General features: G+C 46.9%; 1 protein-coding gene across 2 annotated transcripts in view; it reads left to right on the top strand.

Moving 5' to 3' along the window:
- GALNT2 (polypeptide N-acetylgalactosaminyltransferase 2) overlaps positions 1 to 16,500 on the top strand; it is a 181,086-nt gene that overhangs the window by 134,813 nt on the left and 29,773 nt on the right. For both annotated transcript variants that reach the window (XM_060125517.1, XM_060125516.1), the window contains exons 4-6: positions 11,056 to 11,154; positions 11,391 to 11,458; positions 11,716 to 11,781. In XM_060125517.1, coding sequence (XP_059981500.1) covers positions 11,056 to 11,154; positions 11,391 to 11,458; positions 11,716 to 11,781 — 233 coding nt within the window. The remainder of the gene's footprint in view (positions 1 to 11,055; positions 11,155 to 11,390; positions 11,459 to 11,715; positions 11,782 to 16,500) is intronic.

Genomic DNA, 16,500 nt, shown 5'->3' on the forward strand with positions numbered 1-16,500 from the left:
CCACAACTACTGAAGCCCGTGTGCCTAGAGCCTGTGCTCCGCAACAAGAGAAGCCACCGCCATGAGAAGCCCATGCACTGCAACGAAGAGTAGCCCCCGATCACCGCAACTAGAGAAAGCCCGTACGCAGCAACAAAGACCCAACACAGCCAAAAATAAATAAAAATAAAATAAATTTATTACTAAAAAAACAGCAACATAGTGCAGTTCACTGTCTTTGAAAAGTACCCAGAAGCATCATCCTTGGCAGTATGTCGGCATCCTTAAAAGTCAGAACCACTGCTAAGTGGCCACACAAAGTCAGTTATTTGACTCGGGTTTGCAGGGAGGACTGAAAGAGAAAGACGCAGGGCAGAGAAGAAAGCCCCTGACTAAGTCCCAGAGGGGCTCTGTTGAGACAGCAGGGAGCACGTCTCTTCACAGCAGTGCAGAGAGCAGCTTGGAAACACCAGTGCGCGGTCCGGAAGGGAGACTGAGGCTCCGAGAGACGCCCCGAGTCTGGGGGTGGGGCAGGGACCCGCGGCTCTCATCGTCCCGAGAGGGCGGCTCCCGGCATCGGGAGGGATGAGAGGCTCGAGCACTGGGTGGCCTCTCTGCACTGACCCCACCCCCGGCGGTGAGCCGGAGGTCCTGCCTGAAGTGAGCTTGGAGGGATTAGAAAGTTCAGATGGCCTCATCCACGGCTGTTATTTCACAACTTTCAATAGCCCTCGACTCTTGAAAAAGTTTTCAGTTAAAATTTAGTGTCTGTAAAACTGGAGGCAAAAGGGCAGGTGATGCTTGTTGCAGGAGAAAACATCTCTCTTTCACCAAAAGGTGCTGGCTGAAAGCAGCAAGTGGAAACCGGACGTCCACCCCCTCGGGGCGAGGGGAGGACCCTGTGTGTTCAGGGTGGTGTGTGTTTTCCATGGCTGGTGCTGCAGTGACTGCGCAGCAATGAGCCCGTGCTCAGGACTGTCCGCTGTCCTTTTAGCCTCTGGAGCCCTTGGCTTTTCCAGGGGATCGGAGGACTTCAAAGGGAGAGCAGTAAACACGACAGGCTCCCGTTTCTGGTGTCTCGGGAAGGGTAGGTCCTTGGTCTAAGAAGACACTCCTGTGTCAGACACAGCACAGGGCACCAGAACGCGACTTCAGACCGAGAATTTCAGAGTGAGACAGACCTGCCGTGATTCCTGGGGCTTGCTGAAATCTCCTGACAACTGGGTTTTTAGGAAGCTTAATTTCAGATGGGTCCTGCAGAGGTTTTAAAATATCTTAGGATTTGGTTCTCTTCCATTTTAAAAGACCTCTGTAGAATAAGCTCTTTAGCTATTAGGACTGATCAGAAATTAGTTGATTAGGTGGAATATTATGTCATCATCACTGTTTGAAGGATTATTAAGAGTGTATTTTAATTCAATGAACATTATACAACAGCTGCTAGCCTTCTTTTTTTTCCTTCCTGCTTTGTTTCAATTTTAATTCCATTTCCAACTCCCATTTTATCCCCCGGCCCGCCCATCCTCCCCAGACCCTCCAGAGCAAACGTCCCATGGAGATGGCAGTGTGAAACTGACCCCTTGTTTCCCTTGTGTCGGAGCAGAGGTACCTGAGGTCGAGGCTCTGAGGATTCTTCCTGCTCGGAAGAGCAGAGAGGGGTGGCCAGGGTCAGGTGCACGGCCCGTTGCTGTGAATCCAGCCTCCAGCTGTGACTTGGTCTCCTTCCAAAGGGCTCTGAGTGCTGGGGCCTTATTCAAAGGCCTTAGGCCCGACTCTCTGGGTGGGAGGGCTTGAGGGGTGCAGCACAGGGAGAGCTTCTAAAGCTCAGCTCCCCAGGCATCACCCAGACCTACTTACGTGGGCAGAGCCCAGGCATCTGCACGTTAATAACATGCTGCTGGGAGAGTCTGGCACTCACAAACTGTCCGAGCTTTGTGGTGACCGTGAGTCCATGCCAGGGCAGCTGGCAAAGCAGGGCGTTCCCTGCTGAGGAGTCTGCCCAGCCCATGGTTGGCTCCACAGCTTGTATGGGAAGCTCCACCTCCTGTGGGGACAGCTGTGTCCGGCTACCAGGACACAGTCACTCAAACAGCAGACCTGCCCCTTTCTTCCTTTGAAAAGGACATCATGTCAGCATTCCCTGGGGGTGAGGGAAGAGAGCAGAAGGTGCGTTCGGGGCCTCATCTAGGTCACCTGCTGTTCAGAGCCTGCATCCCAGGGTCCCTGTGTGGTAACACCCCTACACACACACCTCCATGTACAAGCAGGGGGCAGAGAGCCTGAGAAGTGACAGTCTACTTTGATCGGTTCTTTATTTTTTTTTAATTTATTTATTTTTGGGCTGCGTTGGGTCTTTGTTGCTGCGCGCGGGCTTTCTCTAGTTGTGGCGAGCGGGGGCTACTCTTTGTTGCGGTGCTCGAGCTTCTCATGGCGGTGGCTTCTCTTGTTGCCGAGCACGGGCTCTAGGCGTGAGGGCTCAATAGTTGTGGCATGCGGGTTCGGTAGTTGTAGCACACGGGCGCAGTAGTTGTGGCACACGGGCTCAGTAGTTGTGGCTTGCGGGCTCTAGAGCGCAGGCTCGGTAGTTGTGGCGCACAGGCTTAGTTGCTCCGCGGCATGCAGGATCTTCCCGGACCAGGGCCCACGCCCATGTACCCTGCACTGGCAGGCGGATTCCTAACCACTGCGCAACCCGGGAAGCCCTCTTTTGGCTTTTGAACCCTCCTGGCCCCACCGTCTGAGCTTGACCCCCACACGAGCCGTTTTGGTTTGTCTCACCTGGACTGAGGGTACACGTGGAGACTGGCGCCTTTTCAGGTGCTGGGTCTGCTGGAGAGACCGAGGTCAAAGCAGCCCAGAGCTCTGTTTGCTGTCCATCTCCCCAGGCACCGCCCTACGTGTGTACCTTGGTGCAGGGTAGAGGCAGGTGCCACGTCGCTCTGTCCCAGAGTTAAAGCTACTCATTACACCTACTGGCACCTCTCCCCGGTTCACCCTACCTTCCTCTCTGTTGAGTACAGAACTGCCTTTGTTTCTCCAGTGATTGAATTCAGTTGGATTTAAAGCCGTAGGGCAGCTCTGTGAATCAAGAAGTTACAAAGAAAAACAAAAAACCAGGGTAAACCTCAAAACAGAAGGAAGGACGTAATGAAGGAAAAAGAAAAAATTAATGAACTAGAAAAATAAGAAACAATAAGAGGATAATATAAAGCTTGATTTTCAAAAATTAGAAATCTCTAAGAATACTGATAAAAATAAAAACTACAATTAAAAAATATCAGGAAGGCTTCCCTGGTGGCTCAGTGGTTAAGAATCTGCCTGCCGATGCAGGGGACACAGGTTCGATCCCTGGTGTGGGAAGATCCCACGTGCCGCAGAGCATCTAAGCCCGTGTGCCACAACTACTGAGCCTGCGCTCTAGAGCCCGTGAGCCACAACTGCTGAGCCCACGTGCCACAACTACTGAAGCCCACACGCCTGGAGCCCGTGCTCGGCAACAAGAGAAGCCACCGCAATGAGAAGCCCGCGCACCACAACGAAGAGCAGCCCCTGCTCGCCCCAACTAGAGAAAGCCCACACGCAGCAATGAAGACCCAACGCAGCCAAAAATTAATTAATTAATTAACTATAAATAATATCAGGAATAAAAGAGCAAATGTAACTATAGGTAGAGTTCGTAAGGATCGTAAGAAAATTGTAAGCATACTTTTATGCAAATATAATACATTTAAAAACTTATTTGGAATGCTTAATTTTCTAGGAACATGAAAATTACCAGAGTCATTCAAGAAATAGAAAAGTATGAAAATGTACAATCCATGAAAGACATTTTCAGCGATAAAAAGTTTGCCTTCCCGGGTTCACAAGGCTCAAGTGGGTTTGCACAGAACACAGACTGTTTTAGAGAATTTGTAGGAAAAGAGGGAGAGCTGCCCTGTTTGCTTCTTGAGAACAGGAGTGCCTTGCTGTGAAACTGGAAGAAGAAAGTAGGAGAACAGAAAATTGTAGATCAATGACTGTTATGGTTATAGATTGAAAAAATTCAAAGCCAAATACTAGCATATCTAACATAGCTATATATTTTTTAAAAAAAGCCATAGCCAAGTAGAGTTTATTTTAGGAATGCAAGAATGATAGAACAGCAGGAGATGTATTAATATAGTATTCTTTCTCAACGGATTAAAGGAGAAAAGCTATATGATCCCCCTAAGAGATGCAAGGGGAAAAAAATCATAAAATTTAGCACTTGTAAGGGAATTTCCTTAACCTGATTAAAGGTGTCTGTAAAACATCTGTGGCAAACATTACACTTCATGAAAATCTAATTGCATTCACCTTGAAGATGGGACCAGGGCAAGGGTGTTCTCTACCACCTTTTTTATTGCATGTTGTGTTGCACGCCATGAGCAGTGCCTTATTAAGGCAAGAACCGCAGACGTAGAAGTGTAAAGCAAAGGACAAAATGTGGATGAATTGATGAATGGAAAAATCCAAGAGAACCTACAAATTCTCAGAACTAAGAGAGCTCAGTGAGGTCGCTGAGTGCAGGGTCCACAGCCACAAGCCAGGGCCAGCAGTAGCCTGTGAGCAAATGTAAGAGGAGAGACCGCGTGCACTGTAGCAACAGGGCTGTAAGGCTCTTAAGAGCAAATGCAACGCAAGATGTGTAAGGCTTTTATGGAGAAAATTAGATAATCACAAAACATAACTGAAGGACGTTGAAAAAACAATATTATAAAGAAATTATTATAATAATTCCCTTCAAATTAATCTATAAATTCAGTGCAGTATCATACAGTGCTTAAAGACCTGATCCTTAAATTCATAAGGAAAAGCAGATGGCCACAAATAGCCCGTGAAGTCTTGAGGAACACTGCATGGGGATCAGCTTACCCGTCAGATGTGAAGGTCTACTTCAGAGCCACAGCCAGGCAGCAGTGGGGGACGCACAGAGAGACGCATAGAGCAGGAGGGGACCAGGGGTCAGCGTACACACATAAAATGTGGTGTGACAGCAGTGACAGCACAAGTCGGCAGTGACGTAGCAAACGGTTAAACGACACTGGGACAACAGGCTAACCATATGGGCAAAAATGAGATTACTTAGTCATACCATTCATAAAAATACGTCTAGGCAGGTAGATGGGTAACCTCAATGTTAAAAGCATTTGTAAAAGTTAAAATATTTAGAAGAAAACCTACTAAATTATATTAGAGACCTTAGGTTAGAAACCCTTTTTCTGAACATTACCCCAGGGCCACAGTTTGAGAAACCAAAATTTAAAAATATGTTTGACAGAAGACATCTTAAACAGAATTACAGGATCTGCCACAGACTTGAAGATTTTTGCAGTGCATATGGCTGACAAAGGATACTACCCAGAATATATAAATTCCTATCATCAAATAATAATGATGGGGCTTCCCTGGTGGCGCAGTGGTTGAGAGTCTGCCTGCCAATGCAGGAGACACGGGTTTGAGCCCTGGTCTGGGAGGATCCCACATGCCGCGGAGCAACTGGGCCCGTGAGCCACAACTACCGAGCCTGCGCGTCTGGAGCCTGTGCTCTGCAACAAGAGAGGCCGCGATAGTGAGGCCCGCGCACCGCGATGAAGAGTGGCCCCCGCTCGCCTCAACTAGAGAAAGCCCTCGCACAGAAATGAAGACCCAACACAGCCAAAAAAATAAATAAATAAATTTATTAAAATAATAACAATAATAATGATGTAAAAACCTAACAGAGAGTGGACAAGGCTATGAGCAGGCAGTTAACAGAAGAAACTATCTAATCATCTCATAAACATATGAAAAGATGTGTGCCCTCGCTAGTCATCAGGGAAATGAAAATTAGAATAATAAGAGGCTATTTCATACCAACCTGGTGGGCACAATGTAAAAATCTGATGCTATCAAGAGATGGTTAGAATATGGAGCCGTGTGAACCCTTGTGGATGAAGCTGGGAACAGCCTTTGGAGACCAGCTTGCTGAAGCAAGTAAATCTGGTAGTCCTACCTGTGGGCAAATGATGCAGAGAAACCTTCTCACATATGTGAAAAGACAGTGTCCATGGCTGCATTATTCCTAACAGAGAGAAATTGGCCATCAGCAGAAAGGGATTGGATGTGGTGTGTTCCTACAAGGGGCAGCTGTGCAGCAGTGGGTGTGAATGAAATAGAGCCGTGCATGTCAAGACAGGTACATTCCCAAAGGCAGAGAAGCAAAGCACAGTGCAGTGTCCCCCATACACGTTTTGAATATATGCAGAACACGGCTCTATGTTACTTGTGAAGATGTACACATGTAGTTCGTTGAAGACATACATAGGAATACTGATTTACCAAATTTAGGGTAGTGGTTACCGCTGGTGAAGATGGGATTTGAGGTGGGAAGGACATCCCAGGCCTACAACTATTACATGTCAGGTTTTGTTTCATTTTAAAATCTGAATCAGGGACTTCCCTGGCGGTCCCGTGGTTAAGAATCTGCCTTCCAGTGAAGGGGGCGCGGGTTCGATCCCTAGTCAGGGAACTAAGATCCCACATGCCGCAGGGCATCTGAGCCCATGTGCCACGACTACTGAGCCCACGCGTGCGCCTCAACTAGAGAGAAGACCGCAATGAAGAGCCCCACGTGCCGCAACGAAGACCCAGTGCAGCCAGAAAAACAACCAGTTCTTTGTGGCACTCTCAGTAACAGTAAAATAAAACTTTGAAACATGCTAAGAGAAAAAGCTACATCAAATGCCAAGGTTGCAAAATATTAAGATTTGAAAAAGCCGAGTGGAGGGTGCGTGGGCACTTGTATAACATCTTATAGGTTTTTTTGTTTTGTTTTGTTTTTTTTACGGTACGCGGGCCTCTCACTGTTGTGGCCTCTCCCGTCGCGGAGCACAGGCTCCGGATGTGCAGGCTCAGCGGCCATGGCTCACGGGCCCAGCCGCTCCGTGGCACGTGGGATTCTCCCGGACCGGGGCACGAACCCGTGTCCCCTGCATCGGCAGGCGGACTCTCAACCACTGTGCCACCAGGGAAGCCCCATCTTCTAGGTTTTACGTTTGAAATATCTTGCACACGTAACCACGATGATGGGGGTGACGACCTGGGAAAAACAGGCCACAGGACATTCGTTACCACGCTGAGTTGATCACGACCCAAGACTTGATCCTTAGCTTTGTGAACCCAGGGAAATACATTTTTATGTTTTTTGCTTGTTTATTTTTTTCCCCCATGCTTTGCTTTGCTTTGTTTTGTTGTCAGCAAATCAAAGCTAAGTTTTCTGTCAGGGGCAGACTCAAACTAAAATCATCGGCTGAATGAATCCAGAAGGCCAGTTTAATAATTGGTAAAGAGAAATGCATGTGACAGCAACCGGAACCTTGAAAAACCGTGACTGATCCTGGCGTCTCCCCTTGAGGTGTCTCCTGAGGAGCTGAGACATGGTGGGAAGACCTGCTGTGGGTGCGCAGTAAGAAGTCACTGCCGTGGAGCCTGACACTCAGGGTCCCCATTTGCCAGAGGTTTCCTCCTACGGGGGACTCCAGAGCATGGTCAGAACGCGGGCTGGGTATTGAATGCCCGGGTCGTGGGGTCTACACACCGCTCTCTGGGGACCCTGCTGGCTTAGAGGGGTGGGAAAGATGCCTGGGTGACCCCCACAGGCACTGTTGGCACACAGCTGCCGCATGCGTATGGTAACCCTCATTAGGACGACAGGGACCTTTCCAGTATTCAGAGTCCTTCTTCGCTATTTGATTGTCCCAACAACCAGGCAAGATTGTAAGGGCCAGGCCTCCCTGGTGGTCCAGTGGTTAAGACTGTGCTTCCACTGCAGGGGGCGCGGGTTCGATCCCTGTTCGGGGAACTAACATCCCACATGCCACACAGTGCGGTCAAAAAATTTTTTTTTAAATTTAAAACAAAAAAGAAGAATAACATATTAAAAAGAAAGGATTGACAGGGATGAAGTGCCTCGGATCACTCAGTTACCAAGGCTACCACAGGCCGGATGAGCTGGGGTGGGGCTGGGGAGGCACCCTGGGGGCGTGGCGTAGAGGGTGTGTTTCTGTGCCCCTCTCCACACCTCGGAGCAGCCTTCCACCATATTAAACGGAGCCTCTCGCTCCCCAGTCTGAGGACGTGTGTTTGATTGTGTCATCAGTGTCTCGACCAACCGCAAGTGTAGCATCTGCGTCAGAGACAAGCCTCCCCGGGTTCGTTCTGCACCCCGAGGGCTCAGGAGCTCCCTGCACTTGATGTCCGCTGATGGAGAATTCAGCTTTGATGGCCATCTAGTCTCAGAGAAATGTAAAGCTAAATTAGAGATTTAAAAAAAAATCACTGTGTCCAGCTTTTCCAAGTCCCCATTTGACTGGACAGGGAGTTACCAGAATGACCCTTGGAAACCCAAGTGAACTTGACCCAAAGCCCATCTTCAGCGTCACGCTGCTTCAGCCACATCATGCGGGAGGGAGAACAGAACTGACTGCAGACTCTCCTTGATGCCGACTCCAAATACGCCCCAGCTTCTGTCAGTTCCCAAAGAAGCTCAGGGATGAAGGTGCCCCCGGCAGCCAGCTCCCCTGGCAGGTTTCTGTAGCAGGCGGGTGTTCTTCCCCCAGCTCCGGAGCAGAGAATTCTGCTTGGCAGGGACAGCGCTCTTTACATGCAAGATTTATTCTGTTTCTTTTTAAAGAAATTCTTCAAATACCACCCTCCCCTTTTATCTTGGCACAGTGTATGGACTTAGGATCCGAATTCATATGCTAAAGCTGTAACACTCAGACTCACGGGGTATAAGATACTCTTCAGTCTTTACTTGTCATCCCTCTTTACCTTAGGAATGGGATATACCTCTGAAATTTCCTCATTGCCAGTTCCTAGCAAAACTAGGTGCCTGAGGCCCTGTGTTATGGAATTTTAATAAAACGATGTGAATGCAGCCAGCCCTGTGTGTTCTGAAAAATGTTTCCAGAGCCCCTGGAGAATTCCAAGTGCGTGGAGATGAGGCTTCCTGCAGAGAAACAGAAAATGCGAGAATAGGACCTGATTGGATCGGCTGAGTTTACTATGATTTGAGCCTGAAAAATGCTTCCTTCTCTCCTTTTGATTCTCACGTGGCCTCTCCAGCCCGAGCTCAGCTCAGCCCTCGCCACTGGGTGGGTTGGGGCCTGATTGCAGAGGGCGTCCCATTCTGGGGTTCTTACTTCATTAGCATTACAAGATTGGGTTCTTGGGAATGACATGCGTTGGTAATTTGTTTACAGTTGAACCTTGCAGCGTCTTACTTATTACTTCCTTAATCTAACAATTGGCGGATTCTTGAAATTAAAAAACAACAACAACAAAAACCCAGCCTTATCAGTCTACTTGTCGTTAAATACTTAGCCGTCAGGAGCTATAATGATCAACAACAGTAATTCCAGAATTCTTTCTTTTCCCAAACAACAGCGACTGGTATATTACGTTGTTTTCTCGTGGTTAATTAAAACCCAGCTATCCACATAACTGACATAAACAAAAGAAGCCCATTTTGTGATCTGACCTAATTGCTTTTTAATTTTGCTGCTTTTCTTGTTCATTTTCAAAATTTGCTCTGAAGTAGTTTTACCAGTCACGAGGGAAAATCAGTGTCTGTTGACTCTCTTCCTCTGAGGCGCAGCTGAGCACCAAAGGTTTTTTTTTAAATCTTTCTCCTTTTCCTACTGATTTCCCATTTAAGATAGATACCTTTAATTCTGGGAGCAGATCACTTACAGCTGTGGTCAATTCTATTAAGAGCTAAGGAGTAAAACAAGTTCTTGAAAATGTATTGGCCCCATGGAAGGTTTTCCAGCTTCTCCAGTGGAAACCACTGAAGTGATACCTGTGCAGGGACCCCCAGATGGTGAGTGCAGCCTGGAGGGACCACGTCCTGGGCGCCGGCTGGTGTTCCCTACCCTACTGCAGGCAAGACCGTCACCTTCTCCACCTTGGGTACAAAATTACTGGTTGAGAACTGCTTCCAGAGGCCAAAGATACTTTAGCTGTCCGCCCCACCCCTTCCCCCTCCCGGCTTCAGTAGTACCACCAGCCTGGTAACTCCCTGAATGCACTCACGCCACGATTTGACTGTTCAGAGACGTCCTCGCGAGCTGTGAGCCCGCCCAGGGGTCTTGTTCTCTCATGGGAGCATCACCTCGACACCGGCATGTTCTTCAAGTTCATGGAGCCTTCAGGGGATTGAAGGGTCCCTTAATGATGGGTTCTGCAGAGCCCAGTCTCCCTTTACTAGTCCTTTCTGTCGCCTAGTGGGTGATGCCTCAGCATCTTCAGCCCAGGGCTATAGCATCCTGTGTTTTCAAGCAGCCATTTACGGCCGTGGCAGCCTTGTGTCTGTCTGCAGGGACCAGACGTGACAAGTGCCTGTTGTGATCTGCCCGTAGTTTGCAGGCTTTATTCAGAGCGCTCCTGGGTTCTTTCAGTACTGCCGCAAGTGGAAGGGGGAGCCGACGGGCTCAGGTGCCCACCCATCCTTCCCTCGCTCGCAGCAGCCTGCACCGCTGTCACCTACGTCGTGTGGACGCGGTCTGGCGAGGCGAGGGGCGTGTGTCCTGCATTCCAGGATCGGGGGCGCCGTCAGTGGGGTAGTGCCAGGTACCACATGCAACTTTGGGAAGAATCCCAGCGGTTCACGTGCTTGCTGCAGGCAAAGTAGGAAACGAGAAAAGAGCAGCGGTGCACAGTTGGTTCCACCGCTCAGAAATAACCACTGTGAACTGTGAAAAGCACATCCGTAGAGGTGTATCTGCATGTGAGACTAAATGGGCTTTCACTGTTTTGAAACACACTTTTTTTTTCAACATGTTAGAAAGATGTTCCCAATATGTTACTTTTCACTGAAATCTCTCATCTTTTAAAATGTTGCTCTGGTTGTGTTTTTCTGTGTCCTTATGTGCCGTTGTCGCCGTATCTCGGAATAGGCCAGGGCCCCCTGCAGACGACAGGTCCACCCCGAGTGCCCGTCCTGCAGGGCCACCTGCCCACACTGTCGGGGGCGCGCCAGGCTCGTCGTTCAGGTCACTCTTTCTCCTCCTTCAGGTGTCAGCGGAAGCAGTGGCGGGTAGATCTGCCGGCCACCAGCGTGGTGATCACGTTTCACAACGAAGCCAGGTCGGCCTTGCTGAGAACAGTGGTCAGGTGAGGCCAGCGGCTGCCATCTGTTGCCACCCGTTGCCACTTATGCGGGCAGGGGACGTCCCCCGGCAGGGATGCTGAACGAGGGCCGGATCCCCAGCACAGCCGGGCTGGGGCTGTCTTTGGGGGTGCAGACAGGGCACCTGACTGTGCAGCCCCGCAGGGGCCAAGGGGTGAGAATTGCACACCCCAGTCCTAGCCTGAAAGGCCTGCAGCTTTATCTTTCTGCCTTTCCTCAGTGTGCTTAAGAAAAGCCCACCCCGCCTGATAAAAGAAATCATTTTGGTGGACGACTACAGCAATGACCGTAAGTAGAGACCAATTGCCCCCCCCACCAAGCATCCCCCTCCATCTGGCCCTCTGGACCCAAGCCTTCCTGGGCTGCGGGTGCTAAGCATGAGTTTCAAGAAAAGGCCAGAAGTAGGGGCCGCAGAAAGAGGGTGCCTCTCTGATGCCCCGAGGGGCTCACCAGCCCGAAGGTGATGGAGAATCACTGTCCCTGCCCACCGAGCCCTGCGTTAGTTCACTTGAGGTTCAAAAGCTTTGCTTCTTTTCTTTTCCTAGCGGAAGACGGGGCACTCTTGGGGAAAATTGAGAAAGTGCGGGTTCTCAGGAACGATCGGCGAGAAGGTAAGACTTTTCTCAATTCAGTACCAAGACAGCTGAATTCTGACTTTTCCTGAGCCCAGTAATAATGTGAAGAAGCGTTTCAGCTCCAAGAACAATGAACTGTCTCATGTTTTGTCTGCCTTCCTCCAACAGAGCCTCTTGGGAGCCTCTCCCAGCAACCCTAGGAAGGATATGGAAAGCTTAACTAATTGAAATTGTTTGTGCACCAGGGCAATAGTTCAACTTACGCTTTTATTTATGTATTTAGAAAACTGGCTTCTCTCTTTCTTTCATTCACAACCTACAAAGTCTTATCAGTCCCTTGAGTACTAGGATTTAGAAGAAAAACAGAGATTTAGCAATGAGAACTTTAATGACTCCATGCTGCAGGCATCTGATAAAATAACTGGGGTTCCAGTTTGACAGCCTGCCCAAGGTGAACCATCGAAAACAAGGGAAAGCCCACCGGCGTTACGTGCTTACTGGATTTTGCAAATGCCAGCCTCGAAACCTGATATCAGTCTTGTCTTTGCTGGAGCTGGGCTCATCGAGCCCACTTTATTGGTAGTTATAAGAGAAGCTCCAGAGAGGAAAGCATTACTTTGAAGTGTCTGGAAAGGAAGCCGGACTCATAATGTAATTAACATCCAGCGCATCCATGCTGGTACAGAGCTGGTGGCTGGATTCTCAGCTCCTCCGCGGTCCTGAGAAATCTTTCTGTAGGAAAATGGCAGAGCTTTAAAACATGTGCCGTTTTTGCTGTTTGAGGCTGACTGTTGATCTTGGAGTGGTGGCTGTGCCGTTTGGTCAGCGAACATTGTCTTTCTTCTGGTCCCCTGTGCAATCCAGCTGGAGTCGGGAAATACAGTTTTTCTTAGCAAGAATCTAATCAGCCAGTGAAGTGGGTGAGCCCGTTAGGGCGATGTCATCAACACCATATTTTAACCAACTAAGGTCATCAATCCAGATGTTCAAGATGCATAAACAATGGGGTCAGCCTTTCCCCTAAGCAGGCTGTTTGCTGGACTCACATCTGCCCCCGAAGCTGAGATTAAACCAGAATCTTGCATTGTATTTGCCCCTAAAGAAACTACATGATAACTTGCTGAATTCAAACCCAAAGTGTCTGCTGGTACAGGGGAAACAAGAAGATGAGGCGGGAGGAGGGAATAAAAGAAAGAAACTAGCTTTCATGTGGGCATTTTGTAACTGACAAACCATGTGCTAGCTTTCAGAGAGGGGCTTTAACCTGCCTAGAAATCAAAAGCAGTCCTTCTAAATATAAATTTGCATTTGCTTTACGATAGGCTGTTCTTGTGGGTAAGAACCCACATTGAGGCATTGTTTTGGGAAGGAATGAAGAGAGGCAGCTGTGGGAAGCCAGATTATGGTAGAACTATATGGAACAAGTGAGGAATGTGACAGTCGAGTGAGAAAATGCACACACACAAATGTATGTGTGCTTGTGTGTGTGTATCCCAAACAGTTAAACATATACACAAATGCTCATAGCAATGCTACTAGGTGACAGAGAAAATCAATTGCATAAAATCACGGCCTTGGGTTCATTTAGTGTTGGGGATTTAATTGTGCCAGCGATTCTTAACCTGGCTTTTCATTACAATCACTTGGGGAATTTAAAAGAAGACCATGGGGCGTCCCTGGTGGCGCAGTGGTTGGGAGTCCGCCTGCCGATGCAGGGGACACGGGTTCGTGCCCCGGTCTGGGAAGATCCCACATGCCGCGGAGCGGCTGGGCCCGTGAGCCATGGCCGCTGAGCCTGCGCGTCTGGAGCCTGTGCTCCGCAACGGGAGAGGCCACAACAGTGAGAGGCCCGCGTACCGCAAAAAAATAATAATAATAATTAAAAAAATAAAAGAAGACCATGCCTTGACCCGACCCACAATTGAATAAAAATTTTTGTTTTTCTAGGGGTGGGGCCTGGATATCTGCATTTCAATAATACTGATGTACTTTGAAGGTTGAAAGCCTAGTCCTTCTCATTGTGCAGATGGACATATTAAAGCTGAAAGAGGTTAAGTGTCTGTTTCAAGGTCATCCAGCTATTTAATAATGGTAGTGGAGCCAAAACCGTGTTCATAGGCCAAGTTCTCTATTTGTCCTGTGTGCTTTTTATTCCTCCATTCCCACTGTCCTGCCTGATTAATTTATTTTTTCCAGTTTATTGAGATGTGATTGACATATAACACTATGTGAGATGTACAACATAATGATTTGATATATGCATATATTGTGAAGTGATCACCACACTAAGTTTTTTGGGTTTTTTTTTTTTTGCGGTATGCGGGCCTCTCACTGTTGTGGCCTCTCCCCTTGCGGAGCACAGGCTCCGGACGCGCAGGCTCAGCGGCCATGGCTCACGGGCCCAGCCGCTCTGCGGTATGTGGGATCTTCCCGGACCGGGGCACGAACCCGCGTCCCCTCCATTAGCAGGCGGACTCTCAACCACTGCACCACCAGGGAAGCCCTACTTTTAATTTTTGAAGACCCTCCATACTGTTCTCCATAGTGGCTGCACCAGTTTACATTCCCACCAACATTGCACAAGGGTTCTCCTTTCTCCACATCGTCACCAACACCTGGTATCTCTTGTCTTTTGATGACAGCCATTCTGACAAGTGTGAGGTGATATCTTATTGTAGTTTTGGTTTGAAGCCCCTGATGATTAGTGATGTTGAGCACCTTTTCATGGACCTGTTGTCCATTTATATGTCTTCTTTGGAAAAAAAAGTCTTTAAATTCCTCTGCCCATTTTTAATCTGATTATTTTGCTTTTGTTTTTGTTTTTGCTGTTGAGTTGTATGAGTTCTTTATACATTTTGGATATTAATGCCTTATCAGTTATATGATTTGTAAATACTTTCTCCCATTCCATAGTTGCCTTTTCATTTTGTGAATACTTTTTTTTGCTCTGCAGAAGCTTTTTAGTTTGATGTAATCCCGTTTGTTTACTTTTGCTTTTGCTACCTTTGCTTTGGTGTCAAATTAAAAAAATTATTGCCACCACTGATGTCAAGGAGCTTACCTATATTTTCTTCTAGGACTTTTATGGTTTCAGGTCTTAACGTTCAAGTCTCTAATCCATTTTGAGTTTATTTTTGTGTGTGTTGTAAGATAGGGGTTCAGTTTCATTTTCTTGCATGTGTCCAGTTTCCCAACACCATTTATTGAAGAGACTATCCTTTCCCCATTGTGTATTCTTGATTCCTTTGTTGTAAATTAATGGCCATATGTGTGTGTGTTTATTTCTGGGCTCTCCATTTATCCCATTGATCTATGTGCCTGTTTTTATGCCAAGGCCATACTGTTTTGATTACTATAGCTTTGTAATGTAGTTTGAAGTGATGTTTTGTGTTTTTTTAGTGTTTCATTTTGAATTTTCTCGTAGCTTTTTAGCTATACATTTCTTTTAGTGGCTTCTTTGAGGATTACAACATGCATCTTTAACTTATAACAGTCTATTTAGAGTCCATACAACTTTACCTTAAATGTAAGACCTTGCAACAGTTTTAATTCCATTTCTGTTTCCTGTCCTGTATACTGCTGTTGTCATGTGGTTTCCTTCATATGTTGTTAATGATGGTTTAAACCCCACAGTGCAGTGTTAAAATGTTTGCTTTAAATAATCAGTTATAAAGAAATTAGAATGTATAAATGGACTCTAAAATTTATCCTCGTATTTTTCATTTCTAGTATCTTCATTTTTTCCCACAGATTCAGGTTTCCATCTAGTGTCATTTCCCTTCAGCCCAGAGAACGTTTAGAACTTTATTTTTTCTTGTAGGCAATAAAATCTCTCAATTTCTGTTTATCTGAAAAGTCTGTCTTTCTCCTTTATTGCTGAAGAGTATTTTCTCTGAATGGAATTCTGAGTTGACCGTTAGTTTTTCTTTCAGCACTCTGAAAATGTCATTCCGATGTCTTCTGGCCTCTGTTTTTCTGTTTAGAATGTAGCTGTCAGCTTATTGTTGATTCCCTGTGTGTTATGGGTTGTTTCTTCTCACTGATTTCCAGATTGTCTCTTTATCTTTAGTTTTTAGCAGTTTGACTGTGACTTGCCTAGATTTGATTAGCTTTTTATTTATCCTGCTCCAGGTTTGCTGATCCCTTTGAATATGTAAGTTGAAGTTTTCACCAAATTTGGGAACTTTTTGGCCTTTTATTTCTTCATATATTGTTTTATGCTTATTCTTGGACTCTAGGTGCACATATGATATACCACTTGATATTGTCCATAGGTTACTCGGGCTTTTTTTCTCTTTCAGTATTTTGTCTCTGTTCACCAGACAGATCAATCTCTATTGATCCACCTTCAAGTTCACTGGTCCTTCTGACATCTCTAATCTCCTGTTACGCACCGTCAGTGAATTCTTTCATTTCAGAAAATTGCAGTTTTCAGTTTTGGAACATCCATTTAATTCTTGTGGTTTTCATTTCTCTGCTGAGATTCCCCATGTTTGCTCATTCCAATGATCATTTCCTTGGAGTTCTTGGGTATAGTTATCACAATAGCTGCTTTAAAATCCTCATGTGTTAATTTCACTCTGCGGCATCTCAGAGTGAGTTTCTATTGATGTTTTTTCTCTTGGATATGCATCACATTTTTCTCTTGTCTACTAATTTTTTAAATTTTATATTGGATATTGTGAATGGTATGCTGTAGAGACACTGGATTCTGTTATCTTTCTCTAGGGTGTTGATCTTTGTTATACTGGGCAA

The sequence above is a fragment of the Lagenorhynchus albirostris genome, chromosome 16 (assembly GCF_949774975.1).
Source record: "Lagenorhynchus albirostris chromosome 16, mLagAlb1.1, whole genome shotgun sequence".
NCBI classification, from domain to species: domain Eukaryota; kingdom Metazoa; phylum Chordata; class Mammalia; order Artiodactyla; family Delphinidae; genus Lagenorhynchus; species Lagenorhynchus albirostris.